The sequence below is a fragment of the Bos mutus genome, chromosome X, assembly GCF_027580195.1.
Source record: "Bos mutus isolate GX-2022 chromosome X, NWIPB_WYAK_1.1, whole genome shotgun sequence".
Classification (NCBI taxonomy): domain Eukaryota; kingdom Metazoa; phylum Chordata; class Mammalia; order Artiodactyla; family Bovidae; genus Bos; species Bos mutus.
This window is the reverse complement of record NC_091646.1, coordinates 90,419,278-90,442,776: the sequence shown is the minus strand read 5'-3', so window position 1 is coordinate 90,442,776 and position 23,499 is coordinate 90,419,278. Positions and strand designations below refer to the sequence as shown.

At 44.4% G+C, this 23,499-nt stretch overlaps 1 protein-coding gene and 1 pseudogene across 1 annotated transcript; one reads left to right on the top strand and one right to left on the bottom strand.

Annotated features, from left to right (window-relative positions):
* The first annotated feature begins 227 nt into the window (after positions 1–227).
* NYX (nyctalopin) lies at positions 228–22,948 on the top strand. Its single transcript, XM_070365639.1, has 2 exons — positions 228–312; positions 19,467–22,948. The coding sequence occupies exons 1-2, from the start codon at positions 276–278 to the stop codon at positions 20,879–20,881; spliced, it is 1,452 nt and encodes a 483-aa protein (XP_070221740.1). The 5' UTR covers positions 228–275; the 3' UTR covers positions 20,882–22,948.
* Positions 10,684–11,121, bottom strand: LOC102274532 (large ribosomal subunit protein eL32 pseudogene; annotated as a pseudogene).
* Positions 22,949–23,499: the final 551 nt, after the last annotated feature.

Here is a 23,499-nt window from a genome sequence, read left to right as displayed (position 1 = left end):
TCCAAACAGATCCAAGCTGTCAATTTGGCGGGGTGGGGGGGGGCATGTCTGATTGGCTCTTGTTACTGGTTTCTCTTAAGGGAACATCAGGATGATGGGGAAAGAGGTGTGCGGTGAAGAAGGGGGAGAGGCAGGGCATTCATGAGGAAGTGGAGGTATAGGGAGGGGCCTGAGTGACCTGGTTCTCCAGTGACCCCTCCTGGGCACCCGGTGACCTGTGTTCTCTCCCCTCAGGTAGGGATTCCACAGCTGGGTGGTTCTAAACCAGCAGGCACATGGAAAGCTGCGGGATGCTGAGCCTGCTGCTGCATGGTGAGTTCCAGGGCCCCCTCCTTCATCCCCTAGCAGACACCTGCCAGTGGGTGCAGGGGTTGGGGAGCCAGTAGAAGATGCTCGAAGATGCGTGGAAACCGTAGGGCTTCCGCCCAAGAACCATGGGCTTCAGGTGGCTTCCATGAAAGCTGAACCTGGGCACCAATTCTTCTGAGTAGGCTTCACTGAATGTGTGACCATGGGGGAGGGGATGGAGCAGGAGAGGAAAATGCAGGTGGGTTTTTTATTTTTCATTGTTGTTTCCTGAGCCAAATATATGAAATAACCTCTTGGTGGTTTTCTTATTCTAATTTCAGATATGAATTCACTGGTGTAATCACCAAAAAACTACAGTGGTTTTCTAATCCCATTATTTTAAGCTCATTTAGTTTATAAAAAAAAAAAACCTCAATTCCTTAAGAAAATCATCTTCCTAAAGGAAGAATATGACATGAAACATATCATGTTAGAATTATGTGATTAGGGATGTTTAGAATTTTTTTCTAAGTTTTTTTGGTCCTATTGTTACATGGATTTTAATACAACAAGAAGACTCAGCCCCAATTTTTTCTCACGTCTCTACAGCTCCAGCTGTTCCAACCTAACCCAGATAGCCCAAGGAAAAATCCCTTGTTAAGTTCTGCAGCAAATGATTTAGACAAAGGATCTGTTTTCCTGACCCTCGAGTGAATGTAATTATTTGAGGTTATAACGACCCATGTAATAGGCCTCTGCCGTGCTGACAGAGAAAATGTTACCAGATAATTCTAGAATTCAATAATAGAATTTTCTCACTCTTTAATTCCACCTTTTCAAAAAGTAGAGCTTGCTCTATTCAAGGAATCAACAGGTACACACTGTACCTTGAATACACTCTAGGGATATCATGAGAGAGATAATTGCATAGCCTTTGTCCTTGAGAAATGTACATTCTTTAATGGCTGACTCAATAAGTAAATGAGAAAAAAAAATTGGAACAAGGCATAGGGAACAGTATGATAAATAGGACATGACTTCCTAGCTGGAGGAGACTCCAAAGGACAGAGGTTGACATTTATATAATTACAAACAGCCAGCTCCTTGCCATTTCTCCTACCTAGAAAGGATATGAAATTTGATTGACTCACTGGGACAGAATGTTTGCTTCTAAGAGCCAACATGATTTTCAATCTGTACCCAAAGCTCTCCTGTTCCTCACAGAAAGCAGACAGTATTCATAGCCAGTATGCTGCCAAACAGGAACTGTCCCTGCTGCAGAGACCCGAAATACAGCCAGACTTCTTGTGACAAGTTGGAGAGCTGAGCGGTGACATCATCTGCTAACAATAGACGCACTTAAAATTAATGACCGTCTTCCACATCCCGTGGCGCTTTCATTTAAAATGCACTCAGCAGCGCAGACCATATTACTCTGACTACAAGGCACAGGATTACAGATGACATGTTCCCGAAGAAGCAGGCAGGGATAGGACTCCACCTCTCCAGCTAGAGAAAAATGGCTGAATCAGCCTGACAAAACAAGGTCATGGTGGAATCAGAGGTGGCTCATAGCAGGGTAAATGTGGAGCAAAACGGAAAGAGAAATTCTCCGGACACGAGGTCTCCTGGCCTCTCCTCTCCCCCGACCCCATGGCAACCCTTGCAGGGTCTTCCTGCTGTCCGCAGCACAATATACCTCTTCCTTATCCTGCTTTACAGGGGTCTTCACCAAAGGCTTGCTTTAAACCATGAGTGTCTGTGAGGGCCAGGGTTTCTGTCTTATTTACCTCCTGTCTCCAGAGTGCTTGATAACGGTTAGGTTGTTGAATGGGTGAAGCTGCTAAGATTTGAATCATGACAATATCTGATAAAAGTCTTGCATTTGTACACACGCACACACACACACACATATATAGTGGTTTAGTCACTAAGTCATGTTCGACTCTTTGCCATCCCATAGACAGTAGCCAGCCAGGCTCCTCTGTCCATAGAATTCTCCAAGCAAGAATACTGGAGTGGGTTGCCATTTCCTTCTCAGTCTATCTTCCCAACCCAGGGATCAAACCTGGGTCTCCTGCATTGCAGGGGGACTCTTTACCAACTGAGCCACCAGGGAAGTCCATATATGTGTATGTGTGTGTATATACACACACATACACATATATATACACACACACATATATATATATACACACACATATATATGAAACTCTTCAAATCAGTTAATAAGGCAACCCAATTTTTAAAAATTGGCAAATATTTTTAAATAGCTATTTCTTCAAGGAAGATATACAAAATGCTAATAAGCGTATGAAAAGATGCTTCATGTCAGTAGTCATTGGGGAAATGCAAACCCAAACCACAATGAGATGCCACCTCACACCCACCAGGATGGCTGGAATCAAAAAGACTGTTGCAAGTGTTGGTGGGGATGTGGAGCAACTGGGATTCTCAAAGTCTGCTGGTGGGAATGCAAAATGGTTCAGCCACTGTGGAGAACTGTTAGGCAGTTTCTTGGGTGGTAACTCAACAATTTACCATATGGGCCGGCAATCCCACTCCTATATAAAAAGGAAATGAAAACACATATCCACAAAAAGACTTGCACCCGAGTCCGTACCTCAGCTTTAGTCACAAGAGTTGAAAACTGGAAGCAATCCAAACGTCCATCACCAGGTGACTGAATATACAAATGGCAGCACATTCATACAGTGGAACACTGCAAAGCGATAACAAAGAATCGTCAACTGGTATTTGGAACAACAGAGCTGAATTTCACAAATGTAATGTTGACTGAAAGAACCATTTGATTTTGTTTACATGAAATTCTAGAATAGGCAAGGCTGTACTTCGAAAACCATATCAGTGGTTACCTGGAACAGAGGATGGGAAGCGGACTGCTGTCAGAGAGGCCTGGGGAAACTTTCTGGGAGGCAGGAATGTTCTAAATCGTGATTAGGGTGGGGGTTACACGGGTGTCTATGTTTGTCATACTTGCTGAATTACATACACTTAAAATGGAGACATTTTATTGTAAGTAAATTATACCTGAATCAACATGACTTAAAAAAAGGAAGGTTGTATGTAGAGAGAGAGAGAGCAGCTGCACCCCAGGAGAACAAATCCTTCGTTATCAACCAGGTGCTGTGGAGAGCCGGGCAGTATGTGTGTGAGATTTGATGTCATTACATAGAGAAGTAGCTCCTTCTTTTTGATTGCCAAGTAATTTTCCCTTGTTGGGGTGTACTGGTTTATTTATCCATTGCCCTAGTGTTGAGCATTTAAGTTGTTTCCAGTTTGGGTCTGGAGGACTTTCTGAGGCCTAGTGTTTGCCTCAGATGGGACAGCTCGCCACCTCAAGATCCACAGGGCCTGTGAGGCCATCAGAAGACCATCTCTCTGAAGACCAACAATCTACCCACCATGATTCACACTGGCCGGCAAAGCTGCAGTGTGAATCCTTGAGCCTTTCTTTTCTGTCACAATCTCTGCATGATGTGAGAAGCAAGTTATGGGGTCCCCGTGAGATGAGAGGCCATGGGATGGTCCCCCTCACTGCATTTCTGCTTCTCTCAGCCTATTTGGTTCTGAACACCCAGCACTGGGGCTTGGTCTCTGGAGTAGTTGGGATTGCATTTTCCAGGAGAGGGGAATGACTTGTAGAGCCAAAGTGGCTGAAGAGATTTTGCTGAAATCAGAAAACGGACCATATTTTCCCTTGCTATTTTGGTTTCATGAGACACAAGTTCTTTGAAAACAATGAGGATGAAGAAACACTTCAAACTCATTCTGTGGTTGGAAACTCCATGAGTAACTGTTTTCCTAGCAAACCTCAAGGGGCCAAAGCACATACTTGAAAAGCCGAGGACCTGCGGAGAAATCCCTCAGCTGGTCTGCATTAAGACATCATTCTAAAAAATTAAAAAAGAGACATCATTTTGCGGGCATCTGAGCTTGGCCATTGCCGCCCCCCTGCAGCTTGGGGGCTGGACCAGAACACTGAGGCAGAGACCCATTTCCGGTGTTTTCCCCAATTCAGGGACAGCTTATAACATTTTGTTGTTGTTGTTGTTTGAAGTAAAATTCACGTAACAGAAGATGAGCCGTTAACAAGTTGAAAGTGTAGAATTTGATGGCAGTTAGTACATTCACAGTGTTGTGAAACTCTCCTCTCTGTCCAGTTGCAAAACATTATCACATCCCGAAAGGGAACCCAGTACTTATTTAGCAGTCACTCCTCACTCTTTTCTTCCCCTAAGCCCCTGGCAACCACTAATCCACTTTCTTTCTCCATAGATTTGCTGTTCTGGATACTTCATATAAGTGAAATCATATGTGGCCTGTGTGTCTGGCTGCTTTCACTTAGCACAATATTTTTGAGGTTCAGCCATATTGTAGCATGGGTCAGTACTTCATTCCTTTTTATGGCAGATTAACATTCCACCCTGTGGCTAGACTATGTTTTATTTGTCCATTTACCTGTTGATGAACATTTGTTGCTTCCATCTTTGGGCTGCTGCTGCTAAGTCACTTCAGTCGTGTCCGACTCTGCGAGACCCCATAGACGGCCTCCTACCAGGTTCCTCCGTCCCTGGGATTCTCCAGGCAAGAATACTGGAGTGGGTTGCCATTTCCTTCTCCAGTGCATGAAAGTGAAAAGTGAAAGTGAAGCTGCTCAGTCGTGTCCGACTCTGCAACTCCATGGACTGTAGCCTATCAGGCTCCTCCACCTATGGGATTTTCCAGGCAAGAGTACTGGAGTGGGGTGCCATTGCCTTCTCTGATCTTTGGGCTATTGTGGGACATTTGTGTACAAGTATTTGTTAGAACACCTACTTTCACCGAGGAGTGAAACTGCTGGGGCATATGGTAACTTTGATGTTTAAAGTGAGTGAAAGTGTTAGTCACTCAGTTGTGTCCAACTCTGTGACCCCATGGACTGTAGCCAGCCAGGCTCCTCTGTCCATTGAATTCTCTAGGCAAGAATACTGGGGTGGGTAGCCATTCTCTTCTCCAGGGGATTTTCCCATCCCAGGGATTGAACCTGGGTCTCCTGCATTGTATGTAGATTCTTTACCGTCTGAGCCACCAGGGAAGCCCAAATTTATGTTATACCCTGTGACACTTTATACCTCAGAGGCGAATCCCATCTTTATAAAGTTGGTCCACCTAGACCCCTGGTTTTTGACTTGGGCTGTATATTGGAATTCCCTGTGGAGCTTTAAGAGTACTGATACCTGGTTCCACTCTGGAAAATTCTGATGTAATTGGTCTGGTGAGTTGGTTAAAAGCTCCGTAGGTGATTTTAATATGCAGCCCAGGTATCGAACCATTCTAAATTCTTCCTTTGCAGTCTAACTTGTAGTGACAACTTCAATATTCTCATACTTGGTATTTTGTATTCCACCCTTGGGCAGATATTCACCTGGTCCTTGAAGTACTGATCCTTTGGTGAGGTTTAATCTTGTGACAACAGTGGCTCATGGCACCTACCGTTGGCTTGCCTCAGTGCTTTCATAGCTATTTCAAGCATTACCAGTCGTCTATTCCTCACAATTGTCAACCTGTTAACAGGTGAGGAAACTGAGATATAAAACCAAAACCAAAAAAGGCAGTGTCATCAGAGTTTATGAGAGATCTAGAGTGACAGGCCGCTGCCTCAGGGTGAGTGTTTCCAGACTGAATGCTCTGGAAAACCCCCACATGGGAATACCGGAGCTATGACAGAGGCAGGCTGAGCCAAGGCTGGTTCTGCTGAATTTCTCATCTTCCTCTCCCTACCTCAGGCTGGGAATAAAAGCACTGAAGACTTTTCAGATTTCCACATGGATCCTTCCTAAAATTCCAATGGGGGAAAATAAATTGCTAAGCAACTGCCAGTGTTTGACTTTCTCTTCTCACACACTGTGATCTTTATTTTAATTTGGCAAATGTATTTTTGGCCAAGGTATTCCCATAGAACTCAGCTCTGGACAGCCAAGGAGATTTGTCTTTGGAATGATCACTTCTGATTCCAGGAGAGACCACTTTTCATTTGAATTTCAAAAAAAATCAGGGATAGCATAAACAATTTTTGATTCCATTTTCTATATTTCCTGGTGATGAATGGCACGGAGCTTTGTTTGGGTTGACAGGCGCTGCTTGGTCTCAAGTTTGAGTTGTTTTTTCTCTTTCAAGGTGAAGAATTCAAGAGGTTCTGGGAGGGGGGGAGGGGGAGGAACCAGAAGGCGATGGTACTTGAGGGAACCTGTCTCACTTAGGATGTTGCTCAGGAATGGCATTGCAAACCTTAGAACCCACTCCAGGTCATTGAAGATGAGAAGGGGTTTATTCAGAGATGCTAGGTGTTCCCAGACTTCCTGGTTGGAGGTCCACCCCCTGAAGCAATGCCTAAATCAGGTAGGGGGGCAGTTCCAGCAAGATCCCATGGCCACCACATGCTGGGTTCTGGGTGCCAGAAATTCCACCATGGGAACCATCTTGGCCAGATAATTGTTTCCACCTGGCACCAAGTTCTGAAGTCAAGCCTTGCTGGGTGTGTGGGACTGGCAGAGCTACGTCACATGCCTGGGGCCTAACTGCAAGGGAAGTTGAGAAAAGAGAGTTTCTGGTTTCTACTTGAGGAGGCAGAACTTAAAATATAGGAAATTTCCTAAATGTACTAACAGTAGTTAGAAGGTTGTGGGTGACCAGCCAGAAAAGGGCACTGGTCCATACAGATGGGTTTGAGTAGGTTTCTGAAATGGAAACAGGGAAATGTCTCAGAAATAGCTATAGCAGGGCCTTATGCTTTCTAAAGGCTGGCCAGGAGCTTTGCACTCTCCCTGATCTCCTTTTCTGGGATCCTCGGGGCCGGTTTAGTTCTCTGCACACTAGTTTCCTCAGCTTGTCTTTGGCTCTTGCTCTGATTAACTCTACCTAGGTCAGATGTTCCGGAGAAGGCGATCGCACCCCACTCCAGTACTCTTGCCTGGAAAATCCCATGGACAGAGGAGCCTGGTAGGCTGCAGTCCATAAGGTTGCTAAGAGTCAGACACGACTGAGCGACTTCACTTTCACTTTTCACTGTCATGCATTGGAGAAGGAAATGGCAACCCACTCCAGTGTTCTTGCCTGGAGAATCCCAGGGATGGGGGAGCCTGGTGGGCTGCCGTCTCTGGGGTCGCACATGGTTGGACATGACTGAATTGACTTAGCAGCAGCAGCAGCAGCAGCAGGTCAGATGTTCACCTGCAGTCCAAACAGCTGTGACTCCGAGAAGGCTACAGAGACACACAGGACCCTTAGTGGCGTATTTTTTCTTAGATGTGTTGCTTGGCAACAGCTGTTGTCCAGCTGTGGAAATGAGAGCCAGAAGGGCCCTCCAGGGTCAGGAAGTGCAGGCTTTTCAGTTCAGTTACAGAAAGGGAAGCTCAGAAAGGTTAGGGGTGGGGGGTGAGGGATAGTACAGTACAGTGGAAAAGACAGAAATCAAAGGTTGGTGTTGTTTAATTATCCTGGACCTCAGTTTCCTTTTTTGTGAGAGGAGAATAATACTTACTTTGCAGGGTTGTCATATTAAATTAAATGATATAGCAAGCTTCAGTTCAGTTCAGTATCTCAGTCATGTCCAACTCTTTGCGACCCCATGAATCACAGTACGCCAGGCCTCCCTGTCCATCACCAACTCCCAGAGTTCACTCAAACTCATGTCCATCAAGTTGGTGATGCCATCCAGCCATCTCATCCTCTGTCGTCCCCTTCTCCTCCTGCCCCCAATCCCTCCCAGGATCAGAGTCTTTTCCAATGAGTCAACTCTTCGCATGAGGTGGCCAAAGTATTGGAGTTTCAGCTTTAGCATCAGTCCTTCCAATGAACACCCAGGACTGATCTCCTTTAGAATGGACTGCTTGGATCTCCTTGCAGTCCAAGGGACTCTCAAGAGTCTTTTCCAACACCACACTTCAAAAGCATCAATTCTTCAGCGCTCAGCTTTCTTCACAGTCCAACTCTCACATCCATGCATGACCACAGGAAAAACCATAGCCTTGAGTAGACGGACCTTTGTTGGCAAAGTAATGTCTCTGCTTTTCAATATGCTATCTAGGTTGGTCATAACTTTCCTTCCAAGGAGTAAGCGTCTTTTAATTTCATGGCTGCAGTCACCATCTGCAGTGATTTTGGAGCCCCCCAAAATAAAGTCTGACACTGTTTCCACTGTTTCCCCATCTATTTACCATGAAGGGATGGGACCAGATGCCATGATCTTAGTTTTCTGAATGTTGAGCTTTAAGTCAACTTTTTCACTCTCCTCTTTCACTTTCATCAAGAGGCTTTTTAGTTCGTCTTCACTTTCTGCCATAAGGGTGGTGTCATCTGCATATCTGAGGTTATTGATAATTCTCCCGGCAACCTTGATTCCAGCTTGTGCTTCTTACAGCCCAGCGTTTCTCATGATGTACTCTGCATATAAGTTAAATAAGCAGGGTGACAATATACAGCCTTGACGTACTCCTTTTCCTATTTGGAACCAGTCTGTTGTTCCATGTCCAGTTCTAACTGTTGCTTCCTGACCTGCATATAGGTTTCTCAAGAGGCAGGTCAGGTGATCTGGTATTCCCGTCTCTTTCAGAATTTTCCACAGTTTATTGTGATCCACAGAGTTAAAGGCTTTGGCATAGTCAATAAAGCAGAAATAGATGTTTTTCTGGAACTATCTTACTTTTTCCATGATCCAGCGGATGTTGACAATTTGATCTCTGGTTCCTCTGCCTTTTCTAAAACCAGCTTGAACATCTGGAAGTTCGCGGTTCACATATTGCTGAACCCTGCTTGGAGAATTTTGAGCATTACTTTACCCTGAGCAAATACTTATTAAAAGTTGGTTGTTGGAAGAGCAAAAGAAACCCATAAACTATTATTAACTTGAAAAGTAGTAGACATGTTTGTATCGCCTGGACAACATAGGGCGCCATACTTTCCAAACTGTGTCCTGTGCGTATCAGCTGTCTTTGGGGCTAGAATACATCTGCAGGCCATGTGCTGTTGAGCTCCCAGAACCACGTCAGGCAGGTCTGTTCTGGGACTGCATATGTGTGTAATCGTGTCGAATGCATTATTTCAGCCCTCTTTTGCTCACCATAATGTTTTTGTTGTGTCAGTAGTTTGTTCCTTTTTATTGCTGAGTCGTATTCCACTGAATGACTATGTTGTAATTTATTTCTCTGCTGTTGAGTAATTTCCTGTTTTGTTCTATTCTGAATAAGCCACAATGAACTTTCTTGTACAGTCTTTATGTGGACATTTTTTTTTTTCGTATCTCTTGGGTGAATACCTAGGACACAGTCATATGTTTAGCTTTAATAGATACTGTCAAAATTTTCCTAAGTCATCAAATTATATTTTCCATTCTCATCAGTGATGTAAGAGAATCCCATTGCTCTATATCCTTACCAGTATTTAGGGTTGTCACCCATTCTAGTGAGTGTGTAGGGAATCTGATTGTAATTTTAATTTGCACTTCCCTAATGGCTAATGATATACAGCACCTTTTCATGTGCTTAATGGTTACTTAATAAATTCTTTTGTAAAGTGTTCTGGTCTTTTACTCATTTTTATTTAGTTTGTCTTCTCATTCTTCATTCATAGGAGTAGTTTTTATATTCTCTATACAAGTCATACACACAAACGGTATCTTTTTTAAAAAATAGCTTTATTGAGGTATAGTTGATATATAACAAATTGAACATATTTAAGGTATATCCTTGTGAAACTATCAGCACAACTGAGACAGTGAATATATCCCATATCCATCACCCCCCAAATTCATGCCCCTTTATAATCCTTCCCTTCTGCCCCTCCGTGCCTTCCCACCCATCCCCAGGCAACCACTAATCTTTCTGTTACTATATACCAATTTGTTGTTTCTAAAATTTTTTGTAAATGGAATCATATAGTATGTACTCATTTTTGTCTGGCTTCTTTCAGCAGAATTATCTTGAGGATCATCCATGTTGCATATATCAATAATCTATTCCTTTTAATCACCGAGTAGTATCCATTGTATGCATATATCATAATTTATTTACCCATTCAACTTTTGATGGGCGTTTGTGTTGTTTCCACCTTTGGGTTATTATGCATAAAGCTGCTGTGAACATTCATGCTCTAGCCTTTTTATGAACATGTGCTTTTATTTTCCTACAAGTAGAATGAACTGATCATAAAGCAGGTATATGTTTAACTTTTAAAAAAACTGCCATGTTGTTTCCAATGTGGTTATACCATTTAACATTCCCACCAGCAGTATAAGAGAGTTATAGTTATATATGCTCTCCAACACTTTGTATGGTCAGTCTTTCTAATTTTAGTCATTCTAATAGGTAACTTTTTTTCCTGAGTTTTATGGTTTTATTAGCACAAACAAAATGTGCACACCAGCTGTCTATTCATTTCTTCACTGTGCAGGCTGGTGTTGGGACTGGTGATTCTGATGGCCAGCTGGGCTGCTCTTTTCACAATGGCCTTGAGGTTCCTGGAGGAGACACTGTGAGCAGTCTCAGCACAGTAAGATTTTTTGTCCAACAGCAGTACTTCAAGCTCCTTGACGTTGTGGATGAGGTACTTCCCAAAGCTGCTGGGCAGCATGTGCCTTGTTTTCCTGTTGCTCTAGTAACTGATGTTGGGCATCAAGATCTGGCCTTTGAATCTCCTGCGCACCCTGTTGTCAATGCCTCTCAGTTTCCACCAGTTCTGCTTAATTTTGACACATTGTTCTGACTGGTACTGGATTAACCTTTTGGTCCCCTTTCGGGTGATCTTGGGCTTCAGGAGGGGTCTGAAGGTGGCCATGATGCTGAGTAAGAGCTATCTGCCACCTCTATAGGCAGCACACTGAGGAAGAGAGAGCAATAGGTGACTATTTTAACTTGTATTTCCCTAACAACTAATGATGTTGACCATCTTTTCATGTCTTTGTCTCCTGTATATCTTTTCTTGGTAGTGTTTCTTTTAATATTTTGCCCATTTATTAATTGGGTGATTTATTTCTTATACTTTTTATTTAATATTATTTATAAAATTATATTTATTTAGTTTAATATTATTTAATTATTATAATTTATTGCCTATTTTCTTATGAGTTTTGAGAGTTCTTTACAAATGCTGAATACAGGTCATTTATGAGATATATACAAAGGATATATATAAATATACCTTAAATATCTTTTCTCACAGTCTGCTTGTTTTTTTGTTTTCTTGACAGTGTCTTTCAAAGAGCAGAAGTTTTAAATTTTGATGTCTCTAATTTATTACTTTTTTCTTTTATGATTAATGCTTTTTTCCCCCTAATAAATCTTTACCTACGATGAGGTCACAAAGATATTCTCCTGTGTTATCTTCAAGAAGCTTTATAATTTTAGCTTTTACATTGAGATCTATGGTCCATCTAAAATGAGTTTTTGTGTATGCTGTGAGGTAGGAGTCAGTATTCTTTTTTATTTTCTAGGAGCTGCAATATGCATCTTTGATTTATCATGCTCTACTGTCCCCACCTCCCCCTGGCATGGAAAAACTCTCATCTATTTGATTAAACAAAAATAAAATAAGCTACATGGGAACAATTTTAAAGTCCAAAGAGATACCAACTTTAAGGCTGCAGTAGCTGATACAGCATCCCCTAGCTATCTTCTCCAGCTTTCTCTGTGGGCCACAGACATACATTCAGATGCCTGTGAGCTAACATGGGAGTTGCTGAACATTTTTCCATTGGTTCTTCACCAGCTCATTGCCTGTTATGCCTGAGGCCTGCAGTATATCATGTAAGATTTAAAAGTAAAACTCCAGAGCTGGGGAAAAACCCACCCCAAACAAAAACCCACATTAAAGGTTTTGGGGAAAACCTTTGCTTCTCCATTCTCCATTTAATTGATGGAATCCACACCACCGTTGCAATGCCATTTTTAAAAGTGTCAAGAGGCAGTCAGCACCCAGGTGGGCTTGCAGCATGGTTTCTGTGGCCCAGGCAGGTATTTTGGTGGTGCTGTCCCTTACATCATGTCTGTATCACTGTCAACTTTGAATAAATCTTAATACAGTTTCATGTCTAACATAAGATCCTTCGGAGAGTACAATTTAGTGTACTTCCCTTCTCATTCTTTATGCTATGGTCGGATTTTTCATTTACATATGAAACATATGTAAATGTTTCATTTTATATTTCATTACATATTATTACATTGTTGTTTTGTTTTCAACAGTCACTTGTCTGTTAAGCAATTAAGGTGAGAGGAGAGTAGTCTTTCATATTTAGTGGCACATTTGCCATTTCCATGGCTCTTCATTCCTTCCTGTGGATCTCACTTCCATCTAGTGTCATTTTCCCTCAAGCTAAAGAATGTCTTCATTTCTTGCTCGGCAGAAGATCTGCTGGAGATGCATTTTCTCAGATTTTGTTAACCTGAAGGCATCTATTTTACTTCATTTTTGAAGATATTTCCATTGGATATAGAATTCTAGGTTGCCAGATTTTGCTTTCTTTCAGCAGTTTAAAATATATTTTATGTTTGGCCACAAGAGTATATATAGCCATTTCAGAAAAGGTTTTAAGATACTCCCTTTAAGGAACATTTGTCTAGACACATCTTCATTGCCTTGTGTGAAATTAATAGCTTAAAAAGAACTCTGTGAATGGTTCTAAATGCAAACTTTGAAATTGTTGAATAACTTAATTAAGATGCATTTCATTCCTGGTTTATGAAAAAAAAGATATCATGTTATTGTTTTATGGCTCCTTTGTTGCTGATTAGCCAGACATCATTTTTAAATTGATGTTTCTCTATGTAATGTGTCTTTTTTCTCTGGATGCCTTGAAGATTTTTCTACTTTGGTTTTCAGCAGTTTGACTGTGATGTGCCTAGATAAATGTGTTTGTGTGTGTGATATTAGTTGGGAGTTTTGCCGAGCTTTGTGTTTTCAACCCAATTTTGGAAACTGTCTTCAATTATTTTTCTGCCATATTCTCTTTTCTCCTCTGGGACTCCAAATACATGCATGTTAGTCTAATTGCTTGATATTGTCCCACAGGTCATCGAGGCTGGATATTTTTTCCAATCTTTTTTTTTTTTTTGGTCTCTGAGTTTCATTTTGACTTCTTTCAAATTCATGAATATTCTGTCTAGTCTGCTGTTTTTCTTATTCAATGATTTAAAAATTTTTTTAGATATGGAATTATTTCAGTACTAAGATTTCTATTAAGTTCATTTTCATAGTTTCCATACCTCTTTTTAAAATATATATATAATTGATTCATACCTCTTCTAAAATTCACATTCCTCATGTCTTCATCCATTATACCCATCTTTTCCTATAAATTCCTTAACATTTATAATAAATCCTTGTTTTGTAATTTCAGTGTCTGGGCTGTCACTGTGTCTGCTGCTGTTGACTGTATTTTTTTCTCTTGAGAAATGTCATGTTTTGCTGCTGCTTCACATCTTGTTTTAACAATCTTGTTTAGTCGGTAAGTCTTGTCCGTCTCTTTTGCAACCCCGTGGACTGTGGCCTGCCAGGCTTCTGAGAATCTAGTTTCTGTAACTACATCTACAATATCTGCTATACATCAATTACTACTAGATTTGTCCATTTTGGACAGAGGAGCTTCTTCACATATCTAGTAGTATTTCATGTATAGCAGATATTGTAGATAGTAGTTACAGAAACTCAACATTCTCTTATCTTCCTTTGAAGCATGCTGAATTTTCTTCTGGCATTTGGTTAAATTACCGGCAGATCCCCTTGATCCATGGGAAGCTTGGTTTCAGTCTTTGTTAGGGAAGGCCTAGTTTAGTTTTACCCTTTGCCCTGGGAAATGGTCTTTATTCCTAAGGTGTGACCTTTTGGGGTTTCAATGGAAAGCTGGAAGTATTTTATAAGCCCTTCTAACTTGGTGGACTTTGAACTCTTAATCTGTTTCCCATTACTGGGAAATTGCTGAAATCTCCGTTTAATGCTTTTGGCCTTCCATTCTTGGCTCCTTGGAGTCATCCCCCCCACACACTTGAAGACTCAAACGAGGATCTAAGTGAGGAGAGTTTGTGTGCCAATTTTCTGGCACCTCTTTTGTAGCTCCCTCATTCTCATGGTTTCCCTCCTCAGGCCACTGCTGCTGCTATACACTCTGACCTCTTAATTTCTCAGCCCAGTAAGACTCTTGCTTTCTGCTTGAGCTCTACTGCCAAGCAAGTAGACTTACCAAGTGGCGCTAGTGGTAAAGAACCTGCCTGCGAATGCAGGAGACATAAGAGGTGAGGGTTCGATCCCTGGGTTGGGAAGATCCCCTGGAGGAGGGCATGGCAACCCACTTTGATATTCTTGCCTGGAGAATCCATGGACAGAGGAGCCTGGTGGGTTTTCCATAGTGTCACAAAGAGTTGGACACGACTGAAGTGACTTAGCATGCATGCCCATGTGCAGGGTGGACTTGAAAATGCCCTGAGAGGAAAAGCCAGTTAGATGTGCCTCTCACCCACTTTGCTTCTCTTCATTTAAGGGTCCTATCTCCTCTGGCCACCTGTTTGTTTCCAAAAGTGCCTTCAAATGATTTTTCTTTTTCCATTCAAGTATAGTTGATTTCCATTTCAAATGATTTCTTAAAAATATTTTTCCAGAGTTGACACTAGCAATCAGCAGGAATGTTAGTCTGATACAAGTTGCTGCTGCTGCTGCTGCTAAGTCGCTTCAGTCGTGTCCAACTCTATGGGACCCCTGAGATGGCAGCCCACCAGGCTCCCCCATCCCTGGGATTCTCCAGGCAAGAACACTGGAGTGGGTTGCCATTTCCTCCTCCAGGGATCTTCCCAACCTAGGGACAGAACCCACGTCTCCTGCATTGGCTATTATTTTTAATAATTAATTTATTGGCTGCACTGTGCATCATACGGGGATCTTAGTTCCCTAACCAGGGATCAAACCCAAGCCCCCAGTAGTGGAAGCATAGGGTCTTTACCATTGGACCATCAGAAGTCCCTATGTTACTATCTTATAAAGTTTTGTTTTGGTGCCTTGTTTTTCTGGATCACTAGGAATACACTTAGCCTTCATGTTGGGTAAACCCATACTGGAGTTTGGTTGTCTAAGAATTTACTTGATTTAGTTTAAACTTCACTAAATAATCCAGTAAATCAGTTATTGTTCATAATGGCTATCAAAGTTTCAGAGGTTGAAAACAGGTCTTTAATAGTGACAACATCTTGAGTGTTTAAAGTTAAAAAATTTTTTTTTAATTTTGTGAAATAGGTAATACATTCACATGGCTCAAAATATACAAGGTAAAAAGGATATATAATAAAATGCTTCACCTCCACCTTTTGCATGTATTAAAAAAAAAAAAAACTGGCAGCGAAACAGCCAAAAATTTGATCTCTTGTGTTATACAAACAAATGGAATATATCCTGTCTGTCATAATCCAATGAATTCTTTGACAAAGTTTTAAAAATAAATGACATTCCCAAGCAGGAATTGTTACAGAGGAAGGCATCAATTCCATTTAATTCTGCAAATATTTACTGAGCCATACAGTGCGCTTGGAACAATATTATCTATTGTGGAGTAGAAACATGAGTCATATGGTTGAGAGTGCACTTCCCTTAATTAGAAAGGAGAAGAGAGTAGAATGAAGGACTCTTTGTAAAGAAACCTGATGCCTCTGCTTGACCCAGTTGGAAGAGTTAATAGAAAAAGGTTCGGCCTCTGTCCAGCCAACGCCTGGAGTTAGGGTTGTATTCTTGGCCCTGTCTCTCTAACAGGGTGTCTGTCCCGCCCAGCTGCTGCCCTATTTACAGCCAAGTCCAGCACAGGGTCCAAGAACCTTGCTGGAACCTTGGTGTCTAGTTCACACTTCTTTGGGAGAAGGGAAAGCGAAGTCTCTGGAACATTAGAATGTTGAACTAGCTACAGGGTACAACTCAAGGGCTGCTCAAAGGGCTGAGTGTTCTCTAGCCAAGTCTCACAGGGCTGAATCCCCTTCCTGGCAGCTGAGAAAAACATGAGTGTCCATAACAGATGTACTGAAAAGACAGCTGGAAGCTAAGCAAAGCTACAGAGGCAGCAGCAAGCATATCAACACACTCCTTCTGTGGCCACGCCTTCAGGTTCCCACAAAGGCTTGGTTAGGCAAAGCAGGGTAATGTGTACACAGTGGCAGAGACTGCGTGGTAAGTCAGGGTGTTTGCTAGGAATTGGGGAATGCTGCTGAGGACAGGTAGAAATTCTGAATAACAGTGGTCAGGTTTTACATCTGGGTACCTTTGTTCCTCTTGCAAGAATTTCAGGTGGAGCAGAGCCCACTTGCCAGCTGGTCCTGTCCAGAGAATAAAATTTGTGCATTCTCCATGCTGCCTTTTCCCCTGGAACTCAAGATGAGGCTTAGGACTTCTGGCTACCACACGGAAGCAGGCCATGCCACTCTGCTTTCCTGCAGGGGGCGAGCCACCTGCAGGGCTTTGGAAGTCTGTAGCTGATCTTCCATTCAAATGCTCAGAACAAAATTAATTTATAAGCACCAGTCCTTTCCTGTAATGTGCAAAAAAGGCTCTAGAGAACAAAGGCTGGTGAATGGAAGTTAACCACACAGTGTCCATAAGTACTTTTTGAGATGTGTGAGATGATAATTTATTTAGTGTACTGTCATTATGGCTTACGTATAGTGACCGTTAGAGAAAAAGATTGATAGGTTTTCCCAATCTATTCCCTAATTGTCCACCCCCATTTTTTGACCTTGCTGTATCACATGTGGGATCTTAGTTCCCCCAACAGGGATCAAACCCATGCCCCCTGCAGTAGGAAGACCAGTTCAGTTCAGTTCAGTCGCTCAGTTGTGTCCGACTCTTTGCGACCCCATGAATCACAGCACAGGCCTCCCTGTCCATCACCAACTCCCGGAGTTCACTCAGACTCACGTCCATCGAGTTGGTGATGCCATCCAGCCATCTCATCCTCTGTCGTCCCCTTTTCCTCCTGCCCCCAATCTCTCCCAGCATCAAGTCTTTTCCAATGAGTCAACTCTTCGCATGAGGTGGCCAAAGTACTGGAGTTTCAGTGTTAGCATCATTCCTTCCAAAGAACACCCAGGGCTGATCTCCTTTAGAATGGACTGCTTGGATCTCCTTGCAGTCCAAGGGATTCTCAAGAGCCTTCTCTAATACCACAGCTCAAAAGCATCAATTCTTCAGCACTCATCTTTCTTCACAGTCCAACTCTCACATCCATACATGACCACTGGAAAAACCATAGCCTTGACTAGACGGAGCTTTGTTGGCAAAGTAAGGTCTCTGCTTTTCAATATGCTATCTAGGTTGGTCATAACTTTCCTTCCAAGGAGTAAGCGTCTTTTAATTTCATGGCTGCAGTCACCATCTGCAGTGATTTTGGAGCCCCCCAAAATAAAGTCTGACACTGTTTCCACGGTTTCCCCATCTATTTCCCATGAAGTGATGGGACCAGATGCCATGATCTTAGTTTTCTGAATGTTGAGCTTTAAGCCAACTTTTTCACTCTCCTCTTTCACTTTCATCAAGAGGCTTTTTAGTTCCTCTTCACTTTCTGCCATAAGGGTGGTGTCATCTGCATATCTGAGGTTATTGATATTTCTCCCAGCAATCTTGATTCCAGCTTGTGCTTCTTCCAGCCCAGCATTTCTCATGATGCACAATTGTACTCATCTCACACGCTAGTAGAGTAATGCTCAAAATTCTCAAAGCCAGGCTTCAACAGTACATGAACCGTGAACTTCCAGATGTTCAAGCTGGTTTTAGAAAAGGCAGAGGAACCAGAGATCAAATTGCCAACATCCTCTGGATCATGGAAAAAGCAAGAGAGTTCCAGAAAAACATCTACTTCTGCTTTATTGACTATGCCAAAGCCTTTGACTGTGTGCGTCACAATAAACTGTGGAAAATTCTGAAAGAGTTGGGAATACCAGACCACCTGACCTGCCTCTTGAGAAACCTATATGCAGGTCATGAAGCAATAGTTAGAATTGGACATGGAACAACAGACTGGTTCTAAATAGGGAAAGGAGTATGTCAAGACTGTATACTGTCACCCTGCTTGTTTAACTTATATGCAGAGTACATCATGAGAAACACCAGGGAAGTCCCTAATTCTCCCTTCTTCATGAGGCTTAATTTACTCAGTAGGGGTTTTCAGGAATTGAATTCTTATGGTGGGAGGGACTATAGCAGCACCAATAGAAATATAATGCAAGCCACACATGTTTAAATTCTCTGAAAGTGAAAGAAAGTGAAAGTGAAGTCGCTCAGTCGTGTCCGACTCCTTGCGATCCAGTGGACTGTAACCCACCAGGCTCCTCCACTCATGGGATTCTCCAGGCAAGAATACTGGAGTGGGTTGCCATTAATTCTCTATAAGCAGGCCAATAAAAAAGGTAAAAAGAAACCACTGCTATTGATTTTAATATTTTAGCTAAGCCAATATATCTAAAATATCATTTTAACATGTAACCAATATAAAAATTGATGAGATATTTAAAATAATTTTTTTTGGACTTCTCTAGTGGTCTAGTGGTTAAGACTCCGTGCTTCCAGTTGCAGGGAGCACAGATCAGTCCTTGGTCAGGGAACAGAGATCCTGCATGTCTCCCAGGCCAAAAAGAAAAACAAATGTTTAAAATACCTTCTTTGGCTACTAAGTCTTTGGGATCTGGTGTGTATTTTTCACTTTGAGCACACCTCAGTTCGGGCTAGTCACATTTCAAATGTTCAACAGCCAAGTGTGGCTAGGGGCTAGGGACTGTGCAGCACAAGACTAGAGCAGAGGCCACAGTGATGCTGTTCAGGTCCGTCTATGCATGCAGACAACGAGCCTTCTGGGCCTCATTCTAGGAGAGCACAAGCGATCATACAGGCAGGAGAAAGAGTAGTTAGGGTGGGGTCAGGTGCCGGATTCCAGTTGAGTTTTGCTGATGAACAGAACTGGAAAGCCAAGGGAAAGGACATGATGGGTGGGAAAACCTGAGTAAGGTCTGGAAGGTGGAACGAGTGCCGCGCGGGACGTTTGAGAACTTGGTGGATGGCTGCATCCCGCCACGCGGAGGGATAGAATCCAACCTGGGGAGATCCTGTGGCTGACAGCTGCCTTTTCTGTCTTTTCTCCTCCCTCCCCGCCCCGTCCCCATCAGCGATGGTCCTCGGCCTGCCCAGCACCCGGGCTGCCGAGGACACCTGCGTGAACGCCTGCCCGGCCGCCTGCGTCTGCAGCAGCGTGGAGCGCCGCTGCTCCGTGCGCTGCGACCGCGCGGGCCTCCTGCAGGTGCCGGCCGAGTTCCCGTGCGAGGCGGCCTCCATCGACCTGGACCGCAACGGCCTGCGCTTCCTGGGCGAGCGGGCCTTTGGCACGCTGCCATCGCTGCGCCGCCTGTCCCTGCGCCACAACAACCTGTCCTTCATCACGCCCGGCGCCTTCAAGGGCCTGCCGCGCCTGGCCGAGCTGAGCCTGGCGCACAACGGCGACCTGCGCTACCTGCACGCGCGCACCTTCACCGCTCTCGGCCGCCTGCGCCGCCTCGACCTGACAGTCTGCCGCCTCTTCAGCGTGCCCGAGCGCCTTCTGGCCGAGCTGCCCGCCCTGCGCGAGCTCGCCGCCTTCGACAACCTGTTCCGCCGCGTGCCCGGCGCGCTGCGCGGCCTGGCCAACCTGACGCATGCGCACCTGGAGCGCAGCCGCATCGAGGCCGTGGCCTCCAGCTCGCTGCTGGGCCTGCGCCGCCTGCGCTCGCTCAGCCTGCAGGGCAACCGCGTGCGCGCCGTGCACGGCGGCGCCTTCCGCGACTGCAGCGCCCTGGAACACCTGCTGCTCAACGACAACCTGCTGGCTGCGCTGCCGGCAGATGCCTTCCTCGGCCTCCGCCGCCTGCGCACGCTCAACCTGGGCGGCAACGCGCTGGGCCGCGTGGTGCGCGCCTGGTTTGCCGAGCTGGCCGAGCTCGAGCTGCTCTACCTGGACCGCAACCGCATCGCCTTCGTGGAGGAGGGCGCCTTCCAGAACCTCTCGGGCCTCCTGGCCCTGCATCTCAACGGCAATCACCTTACTGTGCTTGCCTGGGCCGCCTTCCAGCCCGGCTTCTTCCTGGGCCGTCTCTTTCTCTTCCGCAACCCGTGGCGCTGCGACTGCCGCCTGGAGTGGCTGCGGGACTGGATGGAGAGCTTTGGGCGCACCGCCGACGTGCCCTGCGCCTCTCCGGGCTCGGTGGCTGGCCTCGACCTCCGCCAGGTGGCCTTCGGGCGCTCCTCCGAAGGCTTCTGTGTGGACCCTGATGAGCTGAACCTCACGGCTTCTAGTCCCGGCCCATCCCCAGAGCCGGCGGCCACCACAGTGAGCAGGTTCAGCAGCCTCCTCTCCAAGCTGTTGGCCCCGAGGGCCCCGGTGGCGGAGGCGGCCAATACCACCAAGGAGGGGCCGGTTAACACCTCGCTGTCCGACAGCTTTCCCTCTCTCGGGGTAGGCGGCTCGGGCTATAAGACCCCGTTTCTCGTGGGCTCTGGTCTCCTGCTCAGCGTGGCTCAGCACGTGCTGTTTGTCCTCCAGAGGGACTGACTGTGCCACACCAGGGTGGCCCAGACTGCCTTGGCGGGGCAGAGGGGAGGTTGTTAACTGGGCTGGATGGTGGTTGGTGGGGAGAGGGGCACAGGATGGGGGCACGGAGTGAAAGTTTCAGCGAAGGATGGAAGGACCAGTCTGCCATCAGAGGTGACCTGGGAAGAGGAGGACCTTGGGAAATACTCTGTGCGTGAGGGTGGGGTTTATGGATTTCTGCTCTTGTCACATGAGCATCAGTTGAAAAAGAGAAGCAACAATGAACAGGTGCCCTCTGGTGAGAAGACTAGGAATTGGAAGTTTCTGTGGCTACAGAACTCCATCCCTGCCCCTCCCCACCCGCATCTTCTAGGAAACTGGGTCTGCATGCCTGAATTAGAGTTAATCCATTCAGTTCAGTTCAGTCGCTCAGTCGTGTCCGACTCTGCGACCCCATGGACTGCAGCGCGCCAGTTAATCCATTCGCTAAGTACTAAAAATTGTGCCAATTCTCCTGGCGGGGCAACCATTAAGTCCAATCCCTTTGTTTTCTAGTACAACCCTCCTCCCCCTCCTCCAGGAGCCTGGGGACACTAGAGTCCAGGAAGATGGGTAGGACAGAAGGCCAGTGGGAAGGGGACTTAGACCCAAGGTAGTGGAGGTGGTTCCTGTGGTCCCAGATGTGTCAGGAGGTGTTTAAAACAAAGATTCATTTCACTTACTCTGCACTTATTCCCAGGGGTGGCCTTAGCTTCAAAAGAATTTTAGGGCAGGGTAGGGGAAAAAAGAGGAGGGGTATTGTCTGTGGACAAATATATTTATAAAATTTTAAGGTTAAAAAAAAAATTAAACAGGTTTCTCTTCTGCAGGACTTTTCAAGGGTCTTTTGTGTGCAAACATGCATTGTTACTCTCCGGAGGAGGCCACAAAGTCCTCTTTGCTTTGTGTTTTGGAAAGACACAAGAGATGCTATATTAGCGGAGCAGGGAGTCTCCAGCTTAGACGATCCCATTAGGTGTGGGAATTATCATGAACTTCGCACTTCGGGGCTAGGAGAAAAGGTGGCAGCCAGTAGCTGGGCAAGGGGTGCTGAGAGATTTTCCAGGGTGCAAGGTGGCCAACTGTAAGCTCCCAGGCCAGAATGCCAGAGCAGGGGCTGTGTGTCTCTGTGTATGTGCTCAAGTCATCCTCCACACGTGTAATGATGACTGCCTTTGTGACACTCTGGCAGTCTCTAATCTTAATGTTCTCTCTCTGTATTTGAAGGGCTGAGTTTTCAAAGCCCACGTGGATTCAGGGTGCACAGAGCTGTGTTCTTCAAGGGCATAGTGCTTCTTCTGTGTCTCCAGGTAACACTAGGTATTAGAAATGTTGCAGAAAGCACCACTGAGGGCAGGAGTGTTCCGATGGATTATGACCGTTAGCGGTCATCAGCTCAATGGGTCTCAGCTGGCATTAAAAAAAAAGGTATAACCAAAAGTCACAGAACATCATGTGTAATAAGTGTTATTTTGTGGAATTTTTAATTTAATCTGTATGCATTTGTTCAGATTTTATATATGTGTGTGTGTGTCTGGATTGCTGCATACAATTTATATTGTGGTTTATTGTTAAAAAAGTTTGAAAGTCACTAATCTGGAACATACATGGTTCTTTTAAAATGTTTTCTTTGGAAAACTCTCAAACCTACAGAAAAGTTGCAAGAATAATAGAATGAACACTTCGGCCTTTCACCTAGGTTTCTCATTTGCTAACATTGTATTGTATTTGTTTTGTCTCTTTGTTATTATCATTTCTCACAAACAGTTTGAGTTAGTTGTAAACATCATGCCTCTTTATCTATACATACGTCAATGTGTATTTCCTAAGAACAAGGACTTTCTCTTATCCACAGTGGCACTATCACAGTCACGAACTTTATCACTGGTAGAATACTATTATTTAAAATAGAAACTATATAGACATTTCAGCAGTTGTCAAAATGATTTTTTAGGCAGTCATTTTTCATGCGGGTGGAAAATGAGGTTCCTAGGTCATGGCTTGTATTCATTTGATCACAGTACTCAAAATTCTTAATTCATCAGTTGATTTTTAAGGTTTCAAAATAAATTCGTTCTCCAAATGTCTTACTTTTCGAATGTGAGAACCAGATGAGGTCAGAAATGTTGTTTGTTCAAACCGTGTGTTGTGGCCATGGTAACTGAATGAGGATCATGAGAATCCTGGAGGCGAGATCTCTGCATTGGGTAACCATGTGCATCCACAGCAGCCTGCGTTTCTGAGGAACAAGGTGCTGCCCTGGGAGGAATGTCCATCCTTTCATTTGGAGTGGGTTCTTGAGAGTCAGCTTCAAAATGCTGCTCCAATTCTGCCTGGTGGTGAGGTGGTGAGCTGTTTAATGAACATTTGTTTGGCTGAATGTTTCTAAACAAGTATAAGTGCTGAAATAGCCTCCAGGGAACAGATTTTTATAGAGCTACCCAGCCCAGTAGAATTCTGGGAACGTGGGAGTTCCTTACTGCCAAACAGATCCAGAGCTGCTTGGAATGAGTTCCCAGCGAATTGTGGCCATTATGAGCTCTCATGAGAGAAAGGAGAGTGGAGAGTTCCCAGTTTGGAGTTCAGTAAGTTTCTTACCC